This window comes from Patiria miniata, unplaced genomic scaffold (genome assembly GCF_015706575.1).
Source record: "Patiria miniata isolate m_02_andy unplaced genomic scaffold, ASM1570657v1 HiC_scaffold_29, whole genome shotgun sequence".
In the NCBI taxonomy this organism is placed as follows: Eukaryota; Metazoa; Echinodermata; class Asteroidea; order Valvatida; family Asterinidae; genus Patiria; species Patiria miniata.
Genome location: NW_024037068.1, coordinates 24,365,493 through 24,388,682, shown reverse-complemented (window position 1 = coordinate 24,388,682; position 23,190 = coordinate 24,365,493). Strand labels below are relative to the sequence as shown.

At 42.7% G+C, this 23,190-nt stretch overlaps 2 protein-coding genes across 4 annotated transcripts; both read right to left on the bottom strand.

The window, feature by feature from the left end:
• Positions 1–5,327: 5,327 nt before the first annotated feature.
• Positions 5,328–11,696, bottom strand: LOC119736289 (sulfotransferase 1A1-like). 2 transcript variants are annotated; one of them, XM_038210335.1, is made up of 8 exons: positions 11,348–11,696; positions 10,833–10,876; positions 10,266–10,415; positions 9,415–9,551; positions 8,107–8,338; positions 7,374–7,468; positions 6,482–6,671; positions 5,328–6,087 (listed from the first exon to the last, which is right to left on the bottom strand). In XM_038210335.1, the coding sequence occupies exons 2-8, from the start codon at positions 10,858–10,860 to the stop codon at positions 5,981–5,983; spliced, it is 939 nt and encodes a 312-aa protein (XP_038066263.1). In that variant the 5' UTR covers positions 10,861–10,876; positions 11,348–11,696; the 3' UTR covers positions 5,328–5,980. The 2 variants fall into 2 exon arrangements, with proteins under 2 accessions (XP_038066263.1, XP_038066264.1); XM_038210336.1 differs by lacking the exon at positions 11,348–11,696 and adding an exon at positions 11,043–11,129.
• A 2,093-nt stretch (positions 11,697–13,789) lies between these two features.
• On the bottom strand, positions 13,790–19,364 carry LOC119736139 (sulfotransferase 1C2-like). 2 transcript variants are annotated; one of them, XM_038210152.1, is made up of 7 exons: positions 19,059–19,364; positions 18,412–18,573; positions 17,979–18,097; positions 17,431–17,665; positions 16,522–16,616; positions 15,460–15,637; positions 13,790–14,800 (listed from the first exon to the last, which is right to left on the bottom strand). In XM_038210152.1, exons 1-7 carry the CDS (start codon positions 19,084–19,086, stop codon positions 14,694–14,696), a joined length of 924 nt encoding a protein of 307 aa, XP_038066080.1. In that variant the 5' UTR covers positions 19,087–19,364; the 3' UTR covers positions 13,790–14,693. The 2 variants fall into 2 exon arrangements, with proteins under 2 accessions (XP_038066080.1, XP_038066079.1); XM_038210151.1 differs by having other exon boundaries at positions 13,792–14,800; positions 17,961–18,097; positions 19,059–19,363.
• Positions 19,365–23,190: the final 3,826 nt, after the last annotated feature.

Below are 23,190 nucleotides of genomic sequence, written 5' to 3'. Positions count from 1 at the left end.
GCCGGGAGGAGGTGGTCGACGAGGCAATTGGTGTAGTACCCGAGGTTCAGCCTCAGGGGAGTGAGTTTTTGGTTAGGGGCGTAGCTGCCCAACCAACCCTGTCCCGAAGTGCTTTAAAGGAAGCACAGTCACAGGATGACACCATGAGCTGGCTCATGAAGTTGAAGGAGGACGGCGATAGTCGTCCTGAGTGGAAGACGGTCTCGCACTTGTCGGCAGCCTGTAAGACCTATTGGTCACAGTGGGACCAGTTAGAGGTCCGGGAAGGGGTTCTACATAGGCGATGGGACTCCGATGACGGGAAGTCCATCCGGTGGCTGTTGGTGTTGCCATCAAAGTTCCGGAAGGAAATTCTGTCTGAGTTGCACGGTGGGCAACTTAGTGGTCACTTGGGGGTTAGCAAAACTCTGGCCAAAGTCAAAGCCAGGTACTTCTGGCCAGGCATGTCTGCGGACGTGCGGTCATTTCTCCGGGGCTGCAATATCTGTGCCAGGAGAAAGTCGGCTGCAAAGAAGAGGGTTGCGCCCTTACAGCAGTATCGAGTTGGTGTTCCGATGGAGCGAGTAGCAATAGACTTGCTCGGGCCATTGCCCGTCACGGACAATGGTAATCGTTGGGTGATGGTGGTTGGCGACTACTGCACTAAGTGGATGGAAGCATTTCCGCTTCCGGATGCTACTGCAGTTACAGTAGCGCACACATTGGTGACTGAGTTTGTCTGTCGATTTGGGGTGCCCCAAGAACTTCACTCTGATCAGGGCACAAACTTTGAGTCGGAGGTGTTCAGTAAAATGTGCCAAATCCTCGGCATATCGAAGACTCGGACAACCGCCTATAATCCGAAATCGGACGGCATGGTTGAGAGGTTTAATAAAACCTTGGTCAACATCGTGGCGGTGCTGATTGACCCTGGGCGAAGGCAGAAAGACTGGGATGAGTTCCTCCCCGTTGCCACCTTCGCTTACAGGTGCACGCCGCAAGACTCGATCGGGGAATCCCCCAACATGATGATGTTGGGGAGAGAGGTGAATGTCCCAGTGGATCTGGTGACAGGGTGTCCTGAGGTTGAGGAGGAGGTGACTGCGGACTTCGCCGAAAGGTTGCGAAGTGATATGCAGGAGGCCCATAAAAGGGCTAGGGAGTGCCTCGGGAGAAGTGCCCGGAGGCAAAAGAAGAACTTTGACAGGAGAGCATCTGAGCATGGGTTGAAGGAGGGCCAATTTGTGTGGCTGCACAACCCTGCAAAGAAAAAGCACATGTCCCCCAAATTACAACTTAGGTGGGAAGGACCATGGCTGATTCTTAAGAGGTTGTCAGATGTGACGGTTCGAATCCAGCTTAAACGTGGTAGCAAACCAAAGGTTGTCCATGTGGACCGACTCAAACCATATGTCGGTGAGGCCATCGAATCTTGGGATTGTCCATCAAGGGACGAGGTGACAGAAAACCTCCCCATGGTGACGGAGGGTCAGTATGACCAAGGTTCAGTTGAGGAGTTGGTAGATGAGTACCCTGTGGTGGATGAGGCCATTACAGAGGAACCAGTTCCAGACAGTAGAGTCAGTCTGCCCGAGAGGCAAGACGTGTCACCGCCCAGGCGGTATCCTAAGCGGTCACATAGGTTACCCCTGCGGTTTCGCTAAGATAGTAGGTGTGGCTTTGATTCCATAATTGTTTTCTGGGTGAGGTCGAAACTAAGTTGTGGTGTATATATTATGAATTCTTCTTTCCTTCGTGTTTTTCAGGAGTTGAAGAAAATTGATTCTCAGCATGACGAAGGGTGAGCCGAGGCGATACAAGTGCCGTGAGTGTACCAGTTGGTACCTACATCGGGCAAGCCTATGGCGCCATATCAGAGACATCCATGGGCCGGCGACGAACACCTTGATGTGTAGCAGGTGCGACTACGTTGCAGGTCAGGTGTATATCCTCCAGCATCACATGGAGACGGTACACAAAATTGGTGTGGTGAAGGGTGCAGCTGGTCCTTCCCAGGCACCAGAGTCTTGGAGCGTCAGTACGGTGACAAAGGTCGCAGAGAGCCGTGCAGCAGGTCCGGGTACGTCCTCCAGTGCTGGGTTGCCACCGGCAGCAGTGCCAAGTGGGGTCACGCCAGTCGTCGATGCACTGTCCCTGTCAGCCTCACCAATCCCAGAATCCCCGAAAGTGTCAACCTCGCCAAAGTTGGTTGTCCCTCCTTTTCGCCCCTTGGGAGGCAAGCCGAAGGGGATGATGCAGATGGTGAGAGCGGCCGAGGTTACGTCCCCATCCTCAGCATCACAGTCTTCATCCCAGGAGGAAGAGGAGATGTTCCCCACTCAGAAAAGGGAGGATCCTCCGAAGAAGAGAAGGCGCACAGCTACCGTCCGAGAGTACACCTGCATGCAGGTTTTCCTCGATGGGAAAGTGGTCAAGACGGATGAGCATAATAGCGTCTACACGAAGCAGATAGAGGTAGATGATGAGGGAAAGCCAACCGGGAAATAAACAGGACGACGCGTTCAAGTTTAGGTTTTTGTTCATTATTCTGATTAACCAAGTTTCTTAAGGTTTCCGAAGTGTTGAACAGTTCAAAGTTTTCCAAAAGGTTTTATAAAGTTAAGGTTTATTGTCGGTAAAAAGAGAGAGAAAAAAATAAATAATAATAATAGAATCAGTCTTGAAATTGAAATTACAAATTCTGCTGATGTGAATTTTGATGTATAAAGAAATCTTTATTTTATATAAAACAGAAATCCTAATTAACAATTTCGTAGATCTTGTAAAACGCCAAATTTTTGCACTGGGTGACTTCTCGTAAAAACAAATTGTGTAAATATTAAAATTGACAAATTCGTAGCTAAGACTCTGTAAAATTTATCCTAGTCAAAACATGTAAAATTTCGAGTTGAGAAAATCTTACATCATACTTAATGTGTATTTCATTATTTCAGAATTATCTTAACATTCCAGCAGGTGATCAAGCGAAAAATTATTTCAGAGCATTTATATTTTAATCGTTGTAAAATCAGTGGAAATTATCTGTAGAATTTCTTGTGAATTTTTAATGAGCTGAATTTAAGGGAAATTGTGTACGATCATTCCCTGTTAAATCTTGTGAATATTTAATTAGCAGCAAACTTTGGTGTTCCTGTACATGTAGAGTACATGTAAGGCAAGTGCCCTTATCCGGTGTATAAGAGCTTGTGAATATTTAATGAGCTTTGAAATCTGCCCCCCCTTATGTTTTATATTATAATTTAAAGAAAAAGTTAAGCTTTAAGTTTTATATTGTAATTTAAAGAAGAAGTTAAGATTTAGTCACACTTTCCTTTTATTTTTATTTATGGCTTAGAGTTGGGGACAATCTCTGCCATTGGTCGGGCCCATGTGACGGAAAGTGAAGTTTTATGCCCTTGTTCATGTTATTGTATTCTAATCTTATGAATGAACTGTAGTATAGTACGCCCGTGACTGGGCGTGGCTTAGCAGTCAGGGTGTGCGTGTATGCACGCACGCGATTGGTTAACAAAGCCCCATATGTTTAGTGCATCATAATGGTTTAGTGCATGTGCTATGTGTACGTAGATTGCTACGTACGTACGCGCGGGAGTTTTCTGGCAAGTGGCAGCGAGCTGTACGAACGTGAGTTGAGTGTGCTCTCGCTGTGGCGTGTATTGCTATATGGTGATTTGCGCTATATGCTAGCTACGCGCGGGCGAACTGTTGGACAGTTTAGCCGTACACTTGTGGGTGCATTGTGGTTGATTGGGGCTGGGCCCATGGTTTCGTAGTGCTACGTGCGCACAAACCATATCTCCACTGTGGCACTGAGCTATGCAATGCGATATTGTTTAGGCAGTGCAGCATTGGTTGTTGCGTTGCTGGAGTGTTTCTATATTGCAGCATTGGTCTGTGCATTGCTATAGCGTTCATGTATTGCAGCATTGGTTGTGCATTGCTGTAGTGTTCCTATGTTGCAGCATTGGTTGTGCATTGCTATAGCGTTCCTGTGATGCAGCATTAGTTTGTGCAGTGATTATTGGAGTGAGCAGTGCGATATTAGTTGTATATTGCAAATAGGGCTCATATTCGAAAACCACAGGTTGTAATAAAGCTACCCAAGACAATTACTCCCAAATCATTTAATCATTTAATTGTTGTCTCTGAAATAAATCATCGTGTTACTTGAGATTACCGACCATTCAGTTGCCAGTTGTCCTTGTTATTGTGTTATTGCCTAGTTAACAGAAGGTTTAGGGATCAATTCCTGCGGCGGTAGATTTCCACCCAAAACGAGCCTGCATCCTTAGCCTTTAGACTGCTTTGTGTAGTCCCTGGTCCGAGGAATAACTTGGTTCGGGAACAGACCCGCCACAGTACGCTATTGTATAGCGCGCAATGCATGTAGCACTCACTGCTATTGAACATGTACCGCCATGGGACATGTACTTAGGACTTAGCCATTTTCCCTCCACCTTTCCCCGGAGTCGATGCGAATTCCCCTCACACACCTTACCTCGCATCCGACCCACATTGACCCCAAGCATTTAGCGAATGTGGCTCGCTAAAACCTACCCGTGTATTCACCCCTTAGTGACCCCGTACACCCCAGCGAGTGTGTCCCGCTAACCCACTGGCCGAGACCTACGGTAGCTAGAGGTCAGGTTACGTCCTTCATCTCATAGTTTTACTCCATAGCATTAGTGTGTAGATTCTTACCTAGTCTAGAGACTAAGTCTTGTACACAAACCTATGTACCGAGAAGTTATTCCCTTTCCCTTTTCCTTGAGGATCAGTTCCCCGTAACGCACCCACGAGTGATCCTACTTCGCCCGCTAACCACTGCTCTCGGACTTTCTTCCACTAGAATGTCTAAGTCAGCCGTGTACAAATCTCCCATAGAGAACTTTCCCCATGCCTTTGTACACGGATGCATTATTCATAACCACCAGAATCCAATGCTCCCATTGGCTAAGACGCGCCCCCAAAAGTCTATATAAAGCGCGCAGAAATGGCAGTTCTGGTCATTGTTGATCTGGGCTCTGACCCCGACAGAGTTCCTGACATGTACACGTAGATTATCGAGCTGTCCGCTCACTGGCCATAGACCCTACGTCTGTACACAGATAATCATGTACGCCTTAACTTTACATTGTATATAGTGCGCCCTCTATTGAGCTGAGATGTAAATAATCCCGAATAAAGTACTAGTGTGTGTGTGTAAGATATTTGTATCTGACTCTTTATTTGATAATGTCTCTCACCCCAGAGAGACGTTACAATATCTTGCACTCGCAACACAACAATATAAAACATTAGTATACAAGTTATCACAATCGTCCAAGTTCGTTCTATACAAAGTCAAGCTTTTATTTATGTACAATTAAACTCAAATTGATTGTGTCAAACTCATTTTGTCAAGCAGGAAACATGCATTTATTCAAAAACCAAAGTGTACGTAGACTTTTGTATTTAAAATATCATCACTTGGAATAAGATTGAAAAATTAATCAATTAATCCGAATTTGTACTTCTTTGCAGTGCTATAGTACTACTGCATGCCGCTATAGCGTTATCTAAGTGTTGTGCCCATTATTTTTGTTTACAATATAATACATAAGGCCTACTAGCAGCACGGGCGTGAAATTTTGCAAGACAAGGTCAAGTTTCGTCTCTCACTCAATGACCGCAACAAAATTATTTCATAACTGTTCATCTTTGTACCAGTAGGCTAGGCCTACACCGAGTTCCACTAATCATACACATGTATTTGAGATTTTCGAGAGTGAGATAGAGGTCAATATTTGGCACAATATTTTACTTACGTCAGGTGATTTTTCAGTTTCCATACATAGATAAACCTAGTTTCGAGGGTGATCTTTTTAAAAAGAGATCAACGTATACTAAAAATAATTGCAAAATTAATAATTATTTGCACGCTAATGTTCGTATCCAAGGGGTCCGGAAGCGCGCCACTATAGCGGTGATCTTTCAGGCTCTATTGGTCGAACGTCAATCCAGTTCCGTAGAACTTGTCTCGAATGAGGGCGTCCATAGCCTCGTTCTGAGCCACAGTGAAGTGAGATTTCCAATCTCCAACTTTGCCTGAAATAAATTAAAAAAGAAAACTTCAAGGAAAGCAATAGTCTGTGACTAGTTTCAATGCTTTGCTTTTATGTAGTAACAATGAATGCACGAGAGGTCTTACTAAGTTTGTTTCTGCATTCAATAGGGGCCGTTGAACAATAGAGGACAATTGGGTCCCAAATATAGACTAGATTGATTGCTCGTGGTCCAATTAGTACAATTTATACACAAATTCGTGGGGGTAGGATAAGGGAAAATTGGGGTTAAGGGCGATTAATGTCGATTTTGTGTGTGTGCACATGGGAATTCCTCCCTAAGGTCCCACTGTAGGTTAGAATTTGACTTGCTATAATTATTTTGCTTCCTTGCGCCGAAGAAAATGTGTATAAGGCTGATCGAGCAACAAATCTACCTTTTCTCATGAAGGAAATCGGTGCGGCGTCAGCGGCCGGTTTGGGCGGTTCCCAGAGGGAGTCCGGGTTGGCCATGGGGTTCTTCTTCATGTTGGCGAAGGTGCAGTGGTCCGTGATGGCGTCCAGTGCCTCGGCGGGCAGGTCCTTGCCCAGGAACTTGCTGATCTTTTCAATATTGCCTCTCAGATCCTGAAACGATAAAGTGTATGACCAAGGTGGTGTCAGAATCCTTTGGCTACGGCTTGAAATTACTCATGGAAAGTGGTTTATGGAAAGTAGCTGCGGCGGCTTCCATAGACGTAGCCAAGTAGTTGGGACACGACTTACCAGCCATATTTATGCCACCCCCCCCCCCATACGAACAGTACAGAATATCACCTTTCGCAACTTGACCAAATACACAGATTTAAAGACTGCCAAAAACGACACATTCCGAATCCTAAAGCAGTAAATACAAACATTACAGTGGTTTTTTTTAGTAGTGTATTTACTGTTAGCAGTCTAGCCATTTACTGCGGAAAACACGACGATTGTTGAAATGTGATCTTTGAAGTTTGCTGACTCCTCTTATCCACATACCCTTTGTGTAGCAAGGGTATACGGTGCAGTACTCTTTGAGTTTCTTTCCTTGCATTGTTTTACAGCTAATCTCCTTACCAGGTTCTGGCTTTTCACCGTGTGACTAACTATCACAATTCAAGCGAAATATCAATAATTCCTGCCCCTTCTATCAGTTGGTTTTAAACATATGTGTAGTCGTTATCTTCAGTGGCCCTTTGCAGCATGTTTGGCGATGTCCCTTAAAACATATCCTTCTTGCATTTTGCCCAGAGAATCACTTGTAAAGATTTCATGCATGGAGTGCGTTCTGTTGGTAAAATCTTCACTCACCCTTTTCAGGTCTTCAAATCTCAGCAGGAGGACGTTTGGATGGTGTCTCATTTTCCAGAAGTATAGGTAGTGGTCCCACCATGGACCGTAAGGCGCTTAGTGAACAAAAACACAAGGTCGATAATAAGAAATCTAGCCCTTTCACTACCATGGGTTCCTTTTGGCACCAAAAGTCTACGCCACTTCCTTACCGGTGGCTCCTTTTGGCACATAGCCATTCTGCATTTTGCGAAAATGTAAATAGCGCCCTCTCTCGACGAAATGTCTCTCTGGCATTATTATGCGTAATTGTGAATAGTTGTAACTCCATGGTTGAAGCATATCAAATAGAGTACTCAATTATGTGAATATAAACATTATTCCTCCCGCCCCCCCCCAAAATGCAATGTTGCTAGGATAGTTGGCCAGTTTGCCTGCACGCCCGATTTCCATTAACATTGAACGGGGGGGGGGGGGGGGGGGGGGGCTTGAACTAGTTCCTAAATACATAGATTGTATGTGCGCGTGTCCGGTTACATCTTGGTAAACACATCAATGGTGATAAACATGCAGGCGGTTTGGAAGTTCACCTAATTGTTTACATTTGCTGGGCAAGCAATGGCCTCTGTCCTCCATGCATGAAGTACGAGGGCTCTACACAATGAAAATTCAAATTCAATGAAATCAAGTTTCAGGGATTACTACTGAAAACGAGGTTCCTGGAGACGTGGTTGCATGACACCCAGTTCCTCACCTTTTCCTGACGTCATTTCGTCGAAAAACTCGCTGAAGGCAAGGTCGCTTTTCTCAGGATTGAGCATCCTGACGAAGTAGAAAAAAGACACCACCACGTCTTTGGGATTACGGATGACGTAGATGGTCTTAGCCTTGTCCCAGAGTTGAGGGGGCAGGAACTGACCAGGAAGATGGGACTTCAGGACCCGGGGCGAGGGCAGCGTCTCAACCACGTCGCTAATTAAAGGCACCTAAAATGGCAAAACAAGAAACACGATTCTGTTGGTATATACCACTGAGTTGATTATTTGTTATTGCTAATATAAGAACGAATAGAAAGTCCACCTTATGGAGACACTTTGCTAAAGTAGTACAATGTTATTTGACATTAAGAGACACTGGGCATCAGAGCTACCTTGAGGTATCTCCCTAATGCTTCCAATAAAACACATTATAGAGGGAGTGTTATCGTCTTAAACTGATTCCTTTCGCCAAGAATAGTATAATTGCAAAGCCTTGGGGAGGGGAACGTATTTAGAAATACAGGGGATATGGGCGCCGCTAGGATTTGTCTTCAGGGGCCGTGACAAAGCGCTCACCGGTGCACCATAAGCGAAGGGAGAAATCACAGGCCTTGGACAAAAATCAAGAGCGGGCGCTAGACATCACTCAACGCTTCGTTAAAAACCGTGATACGTATGTACAGGGCGAGTAAAAAAAACCCGAAACCCAAATGCCGGGACCATTGTTTAAGTGATGTTTTGCATGTAGCACTTTCAAAATCTAGGATATGAAAGCCCAATTCAAAAGCTTTTTTTTAGTACAAGAATCATTCAAATCACTCAAGTACTTTTCAAGTTACGGAATTTAAACCCAACCACCGTTTTAAAATTCTGTCCACGGATCACAAAACAGGTGTGCGTTACAATTCACACACATCCCTATGTGATTTGTTTTGCTGAAAGACAAAAATCACTTATCTTCTTGTGATCCGTGGACATAACTTTAAATGGAAGCGATTTCGTTGGTTTTTAATTGTGCACAGGTTTACGGGAATATCGGGCCTGAGGTCATACGGAAATAACGTTTGTTATTCTGGTTAATTATAAGACCCAATGATTGCTCAGAATAAGTGCTACACATAATTGATAAGCGTTGATTAACTTGAGTCGCGCACTGTATTGAAGACCTTCACTATGACGACAAAAGGCTAGAACTCACGAAAAGGAAGCAGAATAACAGTCTTTAGGAATTGTTTGCTGACAGTGACACGATTTTGCCGAGAAAAAAACTTTTTCCCCCGACAAAAATGACTAATTGGACTTACCTTAGTGTCTTGCCGAATTGTCTTTGGTAGATTGTTCTCTAAGAACGGCACTCGGAACACAGTATGTCGCTTGTTGACTTCCTCCAAGTTCCCGTCATGCATCACACACGACATGATCTCCTGCACCCAAGTTGTTCCTGGAAACCAAAATGTTTTATTGAAAAAAATGACCGCACTTTTGGAACAGCTGGTTTCATTAGTTCTTGAAAAGTTACATTGGTCGCTTTAGCTTTCCACTTTATAGATCTCTATTTTTAACCTGAATGTCCAAAAAAAAAAAAAAAACAGGTTCATGTTTTTCACAGATTTTCAGTTACATCCAGCCCAATACCCAGCCAAATTGAACTATATTCTATGTACATTGGACGAGTTTTTTAAGTGTACATTTTACTGACCCACATTAGTGTGTATTTGCCTTCAATCGGGGACCCGCTTCTGTCTCTCTTTTGTTTGTAGTTTAACTTTATAGGAAGACCTCCCATATGTTTTGTACATGACTCCAAATTGGGGACCTCTCGAGAATCGAGGACCCTATTTTCGTCTATTGTTCAACGATCCCCTATTGAATGCAGAAACAATTAAACTCAAACTAACTTACACCCAAACCCAAACCCCCAGCAAACTCTCAGAAAATGTAATCATATACGACTATGGAACAGGACACGTGCACTGAAGACGTTTATGCCAAATACACCTTGAAGCTTTCTGCAAATCGGTAATCAGAACGCTAACCGAGCATGTTGAAATTATCGTCGTTCACTCTTTACGTTGATAGATTTTAACTTTTGAGAGAATGGTAAGTTGGTTCTAAGATCACTTTTAGTTAACTGATATGATTGTCGAACCTGTACCTGCTTTGGGATAGGTCACGATCCAGCTGTCATCATCTCTGACTTCAAATGTCTTCAGTGCCTTGACCACATCATCTCCTTCCTCGAAAAGTTTGATGCCTTCATGCTCCACGTACCTCATCTTGAAGGGCTGCGCCCACAGTCTCTTGTCTATGGGGAATATGGATACATGAATATGTCGTCACGCTTTGTTTACATGTGCGCTTTCGTACAGCTCTTTCAAAGCGATGGTGGTTGTCGTCCCCAAGCGTACTATTTGAAAAATCCTTTGTCAGATTGACCGGGAACCCAGGTTCTGTTTGGCCTGATCCTTTTTAGGGTCAAGACTAGCACTTTTCTGGGTCAAATCGACCGCAAAAGGCACTGTGTCTGAGTCAGTAACTCGAGTTGAGTCACGGTAAACAAGATTGAGTCGATGCCTGTCGAGTAACAAAATACTGTCAATATATAGTAGCTATAGGTCGATTCACGTTCTTAATCGGGTCAATCCGAGTCAAACACATTTCAACGGCATTATATTTAGCAATCATGGCGTTATGAGGCCTACGACGAGTAAATAAAACTTACACTCTTCAATCGAGATCACCGTGTCCATAACTACTTCGGAGTACCTGTGCAGAAAAGGAAACACATAAATAAGTATGTTTAGTTTTGATAGGAAAGTTTTTGCAATATGCTATTTATATGATTTTCCACGCTTAGGCCTATAGTAAAAGTAGAGCCATGAAATTGGGCATTTGTTTGAAGGGACTTTTGACGTATATGCAAGACTCGCACTTTAGAGAACTGTTCGTCGGGATTTAATGGAGATCCTTTGGGGCTACAACGTAATTCAGCATTGTATTATGATTTACGTACATGCAAACCTAGGATCACAGGTAGTGTGATTTGAATGCCGAGTTCAACCACGCACGATAGCCCCATCGATTCGCTATTGTCACACAGTGCACTGTACACATGACCTGTATGACCCGTGAGTATATAATTGGAGTGATGGGAAAACGTGCACTCTATAACTGCCTTCCTTCAGTTGCAGTACATTTCCATGTTAGTGCTTAGGGCCCTTGTTGTTGTGAACTTACCTGGGTAACAACTTCCTGTGAGGTTACTGCTGCCTGCTCGGTGAGTAGGGGCAAGTCTGCTTCCAGCTGTCTGTATAGTTACACAAATTATTGAAGTGCTCAACAACTGACACTGAAGCCTCGCATTTTCTACTTGAACCAGCAAAATGATTATTATCTGCTCGTGAGGTTAATATATAGGGTGATTGACGTCAACCCGTATGAAGCATTCAGTGACTTGCTAGATATCAGTACACTGCAGTTATGAGGAGACAATGGGATACTGATAGCGCATTTTCCCGTACCAGCTTGCAACGGGTTCGGTTCATTCACAAGTTGCCTATCAGCTCTACGCACTTTATACCGTGGCAGAACGGGAGGTCGTTACGATAGTAGCATAAAAGTGCCGTCGACTGAAAAACTAGAAAAAAAAAACTTTGAAGAAAAAAAAAAAAAGTCTATATAGTTGTTTTATTTTGGTGGCTTTTTTTTTCAAGCTTGAATTGTACAGACAAGGTGGGCACTATTTTGCTCTTTTGTGTCCTCATTATACATTGGTGTCCTCCATAATTTGCCTTGGTGCAATTTCCCCATTAATATTCCTTGGTGCTCCTTGGTACAAATATTTGAGGAGGTGCGGCAATAGAGGGCGCTGTTGTAGCTTCCGTGTTAATTTGAAGAAGAAAAAAAAGGTTGACGCGCATGATTAAAATCGACGCGCGCGCTGACCAGATACCGAGTATTTTTTTTTGGCCTTATCGGGAGGTATGGGTCAAGTTGTCAACTGAACACAATTCTACAGCCATTGTGTAGACGAATCCGGCGACAATATGAAACGAATGAGGGCCCCCGACTATTCATCTTGCTGTGGGCTGTGAACTAGGAAATCGCTTGCCTTAAACACCGTGAAGAATACCCTCACTTAAAAAACAATCTCACAAATCTCCGAGGTTATCAAGACACACATCGAGTTAGGGGCTATCCCTTTTTTTTTTTAGGGGGGGGGGCTGATTGCCCCTCCATTGCAAAATGGAGCGACTGCCGAGTTCAGTTTCATCCGAAATTTACAAGAATCACAAGTTCAATAAACGCTTGAGAGCTGGAATCAGTCATCTTCGTCACCGTCATTTCTACAAACCCTCAAAGTGCTACTCGAGGGCCACAAAACTCACTATTTATAGGTAGAAATTGACGTGGTGGGCAATTAGGGTCTCTTTATTGCACCCACATGAACAGCTATACAGTTAAGTTTTTTGGGTTTTAACTTTTATTTCAATATGCAACATAAAGACATACAAATATAACATATCTACCAGGTTCATCATCATTAATAATTTTAGGGAGCACAGTCTTCAGTATGTTTGCAAGTACTTTGGCGCAAATCTTATAATCAACATTGAGAAGAGAGATCGGACGCCAGTTGTTCAAATCACTAGGCTGTTTTACCTGGTTTCAAAATTATATCAATTATCCCTCTCCACTGATCTACAGACATACTGAATAAAAAAAAAGTTGAAAGATGCAATCATTAAATGCTTCATATCAGACCGAACTGCTTTATAAAATTCAGCTGGGATACCATCACAACCACGGGTGTTATTTTTGCTCATTTCGTTATGGCCAAAAAAAAAAGTCTCCGGTTTCTGGTATGGAGCTTGCCCAAGAAGTGGTGCGGCGACGCGGCTTTTTTTTTTTTTTTACCTGATTTGTTTTGCTTCAAATGTCGGCTGATGACTGCAAATGGTGCCCGACTAAACTTAGTGCAAATATATGGGAGTCCAGAGAGGCCACATAAAGCTTATTCTCGACCATAACCCAATCTAAAAACACGTTAAAATATTGTGCAGCAGCAGGATTCCAGTCAAACCAGTGAGTTTGGCGGTTTTGAGACATCATCTTTCATTGAAAAAAAAACGTTTTCATTTTGCCGACGCGCATGGCTACGGCGACGCGCGCGCATACCAGAAACCGGAGACTTTTTTTTTAGGCCTAAGAGCGACTAAGCACTCTTTTTGCTTCCGGAGAACCATCACACACAAACTGGTTATCTTCGGTCAACCTATTCTTAAAATTGCTAGGAAGAAACTCATCAAATCGGAACCGCTCTATGGAATCGGAGCGATAAAAATACCCTACTGATCTGTGATGACATCCCCGTTCTCACATACAAGCTTATGCGCCCATCAAATGTCCCCCCTCCCCACCCCCTCGCGCTGCCCCAGGTCCGATGTCGGGGTTTGGTCACTTTTTTCATGCCCCAGGGTGGGGATTTTGGTCACCCGAATTACACTGTATACCATTTGCGTACTACGTGGAAAGGCAATCACTAGTGCGCCCCACGTATGTATGTCGGGGCATGGTCGGGGATGGTCGATTAAAATTTTGCCCGAGGAGTGGAGATTTTGTCACTTCAAAAGTGGCAATCCCCACATCTTGGGTGGGGCAGCCCGGGGGGAGGGGTGGGGGAAACAATTGATAGGTGCGTTCAGTTGCAGTAATGTTTGTATTAAAACAAGATTTGTTTCATTCACATAAATATTGGGCTGTACAATTCGTGAATATCAACATACATTTCGTGCCTACTATCTTAATGAAACCACAAAAAAACCCGTGATTTTACGACTTAATCAAAACTCAAAAACTGATTCATCAATAAGTACGGGTCTATTCCCGTAGAGTCGGATATATTTCAATACATGTACAGATAAAATTCATTAAGTTCTAATAATTTTTAACTTTAGATGGCCTCATAACGGCATGCATCAATTACTCATTTTTATACTTCCAAAGGTTGTGGCATACACGTTTCATTTAAAGAAAAAGATGCGGGGATGCTGTAGATTATTTCCGGCTCCACAATGAAAACAACAGTTTCATGGGGCTTAATGTTAAAGGGCATCGTAGAGTTATTTTTTATAGTTTTGCTAAAATAGGTTTGCTAAAAATGTGTTTTGATCCACCTCTTTTCGAAGTTGATGAGAACAAAGTAACATTAAAGCATGTATAATTTGTAATGATAATTTCAAATTCGATTTACAAGGCAACTTTTCATTTATGTGGAATTTAGTTTAACATAGATCAATCTCAGATGCGAATGTTAATGTTCATCCAATCATCCGAAGTTGATTCTTTTATCCCTGAGATTTGTTATACGGGACGCCACTTCTTTTTTGTCCAGTTCAGTTCTGGACAAAATGAATTGCAGGCTTTAAGTGTTGCTTTCTGAAGCAATATAACCGCAGCTCTTCTGTTCCATTATGATTTCGAAATAAACTTCCACAGTTAGAAAGGGGGAATATATTTTGCATTTGCAAGTTTGATTGGTCACTTCCAGCCGACACGATCTCAGAAGCTACAATCTGATTGGTCAGTGATCGAAGGTGAGTCCGGTACCGTGCAGCTTCTCCTTAATTAGGGCGTCCATGGATTCATTCTGCGCTACAGTGAAGTGGGTCTTCCAATTCCCACTTTTACCTGAAATTAAAAAAAGAAGATTTTTTTTTACTATCACAGATATACGACAGCCATTGTTTGTGACGTTCTCACCAAGTGTGAGATTTCTTTACATTATTGTTAACAAACTCTGTCTACCAGATAGGAGAACACCGGCGATAAAAATAAATTACATTTCATAGCTGAGACTGCGAGTAACTAAATACATAAATAAAGGCATTTAGCTGAATACATTCACATGAGTACGAGTACTATGCCATGAGTACGAGTATTACAACACTGCATCGGCGAAAGAGACCAGGCAAAAGTATGAAATTTGTTTTGATAAATCGCCCTTTTAAAACTAATTTGTAATAATATACCGAAAGGAAAGCAAGGTTATTGTAGGATGTTATCCATCCAATGTCGTTCAAGGAAATTGGACTAATTTCAGCCGACATACACTGATATTTCAAAAATGACATTTCGTTTGGTATTTTGGTAGCCGATAATTTGGTACTTCACTATTTCTCGGATTGATTATTTTCTGTTTACTTCGGTGTTTTAGGTCAATTTTTCTGTGTGACTTGCTCATGTACGTTCGTAATGTTTCATTGGCTTTGTCTTCACCTTTTCTTCTATATTTTCGAATCTTGTTTTTCATTTGGTGGGATGGGGAGGTACTCAAACAAATTCCCCACCTTTCCGCATGAAGGAACGGCCTGGTATCTCGTCGGCTGCAAGTAAGGAGTCGGGGTTGGTCATGGGGTTGTTCTTCATGTTGATGAATGAGCAATGCTCCGTGATGTCATCCAGTGTCTTGGCAGACAGGGCCTTGCCCAGAAATTGACTGATTATCTCCACGTTTCCTCGCAGATCCTGCATTCAAGATGTGCAAACTACACTCAGCAGGGCTCAGCAATACTGCCTTCAACCCTTATAAACATGTAAATGTAAGACTGTTTATGTAGCGGCCATCTTGGAAATTAGACGTTTACGTGTACAGAGCCACACTGTAAACGTCTGATATTATGCGAACCTGCGCGCCAGCCAATCGGAGCCATCTTAAGAAGTTGTGAGATCATGTGGAGTAGAAACGAAATATTTTTGATTTGCCAAAAGCTGTCATGTTTTTCTCGTACATTTTCTCTTTCCTTTGTAGCACGCACTTGATTGGCCCTCTATTTGACCTTGTGATGGGCGGTAACTATTTAAAGAAAAACGTCGTGTTTATCAAAGCCACGCCCGCAAAATGGTCAGAATATGGAAGTCATACAAGACGCAGTGTCGTTGTACATAATCTGCATGAGTATTATCGCTTGTCCTGCTAGCATCTATTCCACAGACTACAATTCCATAGACTTCTTGTAAGGTGGTTTATTGTTTTAATTCAGTTTCGTATACCGCAAAAACGTCTAAAATGGAAAACTTGATCCCATGGTTAATTTGATCTCTCTTGGAAAATTACTCATAACTCTGTCAAAAATTAATTTTGACGATTGATGTTTCATTTTAAAGTGGAAAGACGGATCGTTCAAACCATAACTATATTATATATGTTGGTTACACATTCTACGTCTTGCATTCAGTTATATTTTGTTTGCTTTTTTTGATACACACTGTGTAGCGCCCTCAAACGTGTCTATCTGTTCGTTGTGTCGATCCCCATTGGGTGTGGCGGCCATGCCGTGCCGCGCTGCCACAAGGTCATAACATGTAATATAAAGTTCCACATAGCAACATTGTCGAATTCAGGCACTTACTCTTTTCAAATCTTCAAATCGTAGCACCAGAACGTTGGGTTGGTGCCTTCTCTTCCAAAAGTACAAGTAGTGGTCCCACCAAGATCCGTAGCTTGCTTCAAACAACCAAACAAGGATCGGACTCGTTAAAGGTGATTAGTGGACCCCATTTGAAAACGCTGAGAAATAAAACTATTAAAAATCACAAAATATCTTACTTGATTGTATTACAAAGTAAATAATGATGTCAAGTGAAATCATTGCGCCATAATAAGCTGTCATTTTCGGGAGTAGTTGCATTACCATCATTTCCACGTGGTGGCTAGGACCAACCCTGGCGCTGTCTGCGGAAACCTATGCTTTGCGTCGAGAAAAATGATGCATTTTTGCAGTTTTCTCAAAAAGTATATCTATACTGATCTGAACATTCGACAGGCTATGTTTTGACAAGTTGCTTAAGATTTATGGGTTACAATGATCTAGACAAATGTCATTTCTGACCCGGAAAAGTCCAGACAAATGTCATTTCTGACCCGGAAAGGTGTCAAAGTGTAGATTCAGATTTTTGGTCAATCTGACCCAGGAGTTTTTAGAGTGTCTCCTCTCTACAGGTTTCTAACGGCCTTATAGAGCTACCAACGATTGGAAAGGCCTTCTTTTTGATTTCTTCAAAATGACGAATATTTTCACAGGGAGGTAAGTCCCATTGCTATCTTTAAATCAGGTTAGCTTTATTCACAATAGATGCAAATGATGTGCTGTACCTAAAATGCAGGCTGTCAACTGAAATGTCTTCTCATTGTCTCCTCTCTACAGGTTTCTGTCTGCCTTAGAGTTACCGCGTCTATAACTCACTTGTTAGGAATCCTTGGTTTCATTGCCATAAAGAAAACAAAATATCTAAATCAAATAAACACTATAAAGAATTACCTTTCTTTGAGTTTCTGTACCCTAAATACTCCTCAAACGATAGTCCTGCGCCCTTCAAATTCAACATCTGTTCGAAGTGGAAAAAAGATACCATCAAGTCCTTTGGGTTGCGGATGACGTAGACGATCTTGGCTTTCTTGGTCCAGATTTGTGGAGGCAGGAGCTGGCCGGGAAGGTGGGACTTGATGACCCGAGGGGAAGGCATCTCGTCCGCTATTCTGTGCGTCGTTGGAAGCTGTGAAGAATAATGGACATATGAAAGTCTTTCTGGCAAGTGCATGGGTTACTGCACCATGTTGAGGTTATAACTGTTTTCGTTTAGAAAGTTGCACAATAGCTACACATTCTTAATTTCGTATTCAGAGCACGAATTACAATCTGACACTATATCACCAGCATGTTATGCAGACACAGGGATACACATTCGTGCTCGCGTCATGTATTTTATAAACAATACTTTTATAAATCAACGCATTAAAACATTAACCAACAATCCAAATTAGCGGTAAAACGTATATTCATACACTTACGTTTTTGAGCCGCCTTACTTCTTCGGGGAAAGTCTGCTCAAAATATGGCACGCGGAGCATAGAGTGGCTTTTGTTGACCTCTTCAAGGTTCCCATCATGCATCACGGCCGACATGATCTCCTGAACCCACGTTGTGCCTGTGAAAAAAAAAAGAAAATTGATCACGGTCAAAGTCGCTCAAAACGAACACTTAAAACAACCTTCATTCCGTTCATTACCTGAGCAGCACAATTTCATCATTTGTTTTCAAGTGCCTAAATAGAATCCGTGGTTAACTTTTTGCACACAACCACGGCTCAAAATGTATGTTCTTGTGACAGCCTTAACAAATGGCGTTTGCTGTTTACAAACAAAAGAAAAGGTCTTTACTTATAGGCTGTTAAACAAATAGAATAGCTACACGCCGTCCAAATAACGTGCCACGTGGAGTGCGCATTAACTGTATTCTTACCTGCTTTTGGATAGGTGACGATCCAACAGTCGTCGGCTCTGACCTCAAATGATCTCAGCTCGTCCATGATTTCGCAAACCTCTGAGGCAAGTGGGATTCCTTCGTACTCGCCCAGCGTGTACGGTTGCTGATCCGTGTACATTACCCTCATCATCTCTCGAACTGCGCAGGCCAATACCATAATAGTTTGCGCAAATTAAACCCGTTAAAAGTCACAAGCAACAGCAGAGCATGGGCAGAACAGGCAAACACTGTGTAAACTACTTCATGGGCCAATTTATCTTCTTAAGTTACAAATAGAGCGACCAACCATACTGGAACATATAAGTTGAGTATCATATTCCTTCCAACAAATTTCCACATGGTATCAAAAACGACTGGCGCTCTAAAATCTAAATAATTAGGAGGTTTAATACTGCACTGGTAACTTTAATGATGATTCAATGTAATTATGACACGTACATGGACTAATTATTAGATAGTCACTTGCCTATGGCTATCAAAGAATTGCCGATGAGAATCAAAACACACACACTGGATATAATATGCCATGATGCTGACTATAAAAACTTGTGGCGAAGAAAAACTTTATTAATAAACTGACATGTCATGATGGCAGCACTTACAGTCCCAGCATGCATACTTACAATCTTCGGTGGTTAGGTACATGTCCATATTGTGATGCGAACGTGTGGGTCAGGCTACATGCATAATACTCCAGCAAATAAAACATGAATAGATTGAACACAACTCTCTGCTCAACAACAATACGTGTACATGTACATGTACATTGTACTGTGACTTGAACTGTACACATGTACAGTAACTGAGAGTGTGCAGTGATGGCTCTGACCTCACATGGCGTTACGGTGCAATACCCGACCTTTATCACTTAGCGACCTTGATATCCCGTTCTGATTGCCATTTCAACGGGCCTAATCAATACGGTGTGTAGACTAGCCTTTAGTCAAGTCCCACGCGATTACCCGGACACGTGACGCACCCCGGATGCTGACACGTACATGGCTAGCCTAGGACGAGCGGCGTAGCGCTCGTGCTAGTCTTTTACGTGCCAGCATCCAGGGTGCGTTACGTGTCCGGATGGTCCGGGTATAGGCGCGTGGGACTTGATTAAAGGCTATGCGTAGACCTACACCGTGGCAGGAGAGCCAGCGAACTACTAGGTTAAACCACGGAGCTATTAAACACATAGCGTTTAATAGCTGCACGGTTAAAACCTATATGGGATGCATATACATGCATTTGCAAAGGGGGTGGACAATGATTCTGTACAACACGCGTCAGGGTCGGCCGAACAAAACCGTGACCCCGGTCAATTACCGACTATAGTACGTGTTGTAGAGTCGGGGGGGGGGGGGGGGGAATCCCGGGACATACCGTTATTTCGTTTTACCGTTTTGCATTTCCTCAAAACAAAAACAGTGAACAAACCATTGACCGTTTTGTCGTTTTACAGTTTTGTAAAACGGTCAAACGGTATTAAGATAAATACGGTTTCTCTGTTTTATAAGTTTAATAAAATTTATTACAGATCAATGATTTTTGTTTTACAGTTTTACACAAATAACTTTGAAAAGCAGCAAAACGGTCAGTATTGAATACAGACTGTTTTTTATTTCAGTGTCATAGTGACAGTCCGTGGTGCATTTTGTGGTGCTGGGTAAGGGGGATGGAGGGGGACCATGCTTTACATGAAAAAGTGTTACCTCGGCATAATGCGTGGTGTGATTACTGGCGTGACCATATGGTCATATGACCCCCTTCTCAGTCACGCGATTCAGTTGGGCTTAAGAGTTGCAAGCAACTTAAAAATGGCGCTGGAAAACTTCAAGGGGGGACATTACTTTTTACAATGGATACAGAGTGGTAATACGTTTGAAGAAGTTGCAGATATTTGAAGGAAATTGGAGTTCGGCGCGGCTCTTTAATAGCCAGTTCGAAAACTATGTCGTGAGAACGAAATGTGAGGAGGGTAATTTGGGTCCCAGGCAATGACTCGATCCCATGAGGACGCATTAATATTCCGAGGTGCATTGCTTAATTGCCTAACCTAAATCAAAAAAATGGTCGACAGTACCGTTTGACCGTTTTTCATTGTCATGTTCTTGTAAAACAAAACTCTGTGAAATGAAGCAACTAACCGTTTATCGCTTTCAACAATTAAGAAAAACAACTAAAAGGTCATTGTTTTTTGTGACCTAATACCGTTTGACCGTTTTACAAAACTGTAAAACGAAAAAAACGGTCAACGGTGCGTTTACTGTTTTTGTTTTTGAGGAAATCCAAAACGGTAAAACGAAATAACGGTATGTCCCGGGATTGGGGGGACACTTTGCCTCCGGAAATCAATAGGTTGGGGGGGGGGGAAATCCCGGTATATACCGTTATTTCGTTTTACTGTTTTGGATTTCATTAAAAACAAAAACAGTAAACGAACCATTGACCGTTTTACGGTTTCTGCTTTTTATCAGTTTAATAAAACCCATTACAGCATCATACGCGATCAATGATTTGAAAAACGAAATAACGGTATGTACCGGAATTGAGGGGGCGCTCGTACCATACGTTCAATTGGGGGGGGGGGGGGGGTCGCTGATAAAATCCTAGATGAGGGTGTGACAAAATTAAGGCCACCCTCTTGGAATCCGCGCATGGCCGGCTATATCAAAATATTGTAAGCAGGATACACCGTTCGCATGTCACGTCAGTGTACGTGATGTCACGTACCATCTAACATTTTGGGGTTTTTTTTTGGGGGGGGGGCTAATTAAAGGTAAAGCCCCCCCCCCCCCCCCCAGCCCCTTGAGTGAAATCTTGATCCACCGTGATATGAATTAGCATATTTCACATAATTTCTTTGAAAGTGAGGGTATCTGTGGTGTCAATGGTGTAAATGGTAAATGATGTGGATGGCTCCCTCATAATGTCGCAAGATTCGTTCCCGCATGACAAAAATAAGTGTATAATCACAACATATTACTAATTGTCGTGAAATTTGGTACCTTGATCCTTTTTTCTTTAAATTACGGGGCTTGCGGTCGCTGCCGAAGTTATTTGAACGTGATGGGCGTTAATAAATAACCGTCTATTTTCTACACGAACCGGCCCCCGGTGTAGGGGGTTTTGCATAGAAAGTTTCGGATACCTACTTTTACAACAATATGTTAGCAATAAACGAGGGGCCAGTGGTTTTTTTAGTTTAAAAAAACCAATATGCACGTCGCTCGTGACAACTTTTATACTGTATCTTCATATAGTCATCTACATAATAATAATCGGCATTTAAAAACGCCCTTTATAGTAAACTAAATCACGGCGCTTACATTATTATTATTAATACTCCTGATCATTGGGCCAATTAAACATTCCAAATACCATCTCAGCTCCCTGGGGAGTATACAGCTCGATGCTGCCTGTTAGGCGCAAGCAAGCTAAATCAATCACATAACCATCTCCCCTTACAGGTACCCATTTACTCCTGGGTGGAGAGAAGCAATGAGTGACAAAGCGCCTTGCCCAAGGGAGCACGCACCATGACCCCGCCAGGACTCGAACCAACAACCTGCAGCTTTACCCGCAGACCATGAATCAGTGCCCTTAACCAAGTAGCCTTGACCAAGGCTATCAGCTTGTTCCCATATGAGCTTGTTCCCGCTACCGCACACCGCGCGCGCAGCGACACAATGTTGTACTATACCTTTAGCCCCAACGACCCTTGCGTGTGCTTTGTGTGCATGTACATGTACATGTACGTACGCCCCATGCACACTCACTTCCGCACACAGCCGTACAGTAAGTCGAGGCGGAAGATAGCCTTGACGCAACCGTGTATGCTGAATATGATAATTAGTACGCGCTATGGTAAATAGTCTTCTCTCATTGGATAACGGCTGACAAAAAAAATGAATATTTATTAAATTGCATAATACGACCAAAGGTTTATAAACCAGACGGCCTGTGGAAACAATAATTATTGTAAAACACCCCCTTAAAATCTTAAATAATAGTAGAATAATATTTATAAAGTTACACATAGTTTGGGTCGAAAATGAAATGAAAAGGATGAAAAATTAGACCCTCAAAAAACGGCAAACGGTACAAAACCGCACGCCGGCAAAAACGATGTCACCATGCACAGAGGCCACGTTGGGGCCGTCCACTGTAGGCACCGGCCCGGCTGGCGCCATGCAGTGAGACACGCTGCGCTTTCACGTTCAGCGGCAAAAAAAAGCGCTCACACTATTGAGTATATCTACCGTTGACTTTGGGGGGCGGGGCTGGGGGTATTTCTTCTAAGCTGTCAAGGGGATATGGGAAAAAATTTCTCTCCTTCAGCAAACTTATTCTGTTAGACTGATTTTAACTTGTATGAACAACTTATAAGTTGACATATTTCGACAGGGTACGACTAATATCATCGACAGGGTACGACATATATGTCGACAGGGTATGACATATCAAACATATGACATCATGTCGACAGGAGCCGGTACGACATATATGTCGTGCATAAGTCGAGTCGACAGGGTACGATATATGTCGCATACGACAAAGTCGTATGTAAGTACGACTTAATATCTCGTGTGTACAAAATATGAATTGTAACTCGTATGTTCGACTTGTTTGTCGATTATGTCGTACATACAGCATATCTTGTGAGAACGACTTGTATCTCGTGCGATTTACATCTACGACTTACATGTCGTACGTATTTCGTAGGTACGACATACGATTCATACGTACGCGTTAAAATACATG

Bases quoted from the DNA above. Each gene is read 5' to 3' on its own strand.
- LOC119736289 (XM_038210335.1), bottom strand. From the start codon at position 10,860: ATGGACACGGTGATCTCGATTGAAGAGT. The intron at 8,339-9,414 runs GTAAGTCCAATT...TTGCCATTTTAG, and splicing joins CAATTCGGCAAGACACTAAG to GTGCCTTTAATTAGCGACGT. The intron at 6,088-6,481 runs GTAGATTTGTTG...AATTTATTTCAG, and splicing joins GATTTCCTTCATGAGAAAAG to GCAAAGTTGGAGATTGGAAA.
- LOC119736139 (XM_038210151.1), bottom strand. From the start codon at position 19,086: ATGGACATGTACCTAACCACCGAAGATT. The intron at 18,574-19,058 runs GTAAGTATGCAT...TGGCCTGCGCAG, and splicing joins GTACCTAACCACCGAAGATT to TTCGAGAGATGATGAGGGTA. The intron at 17,666-17,960 runs GTAAGTGTATGA...TATTCTTCACAG, and splicing joins AAGTAAGGCGGCTCAAAAAC to CTTCCAACGACGCACAGAAT.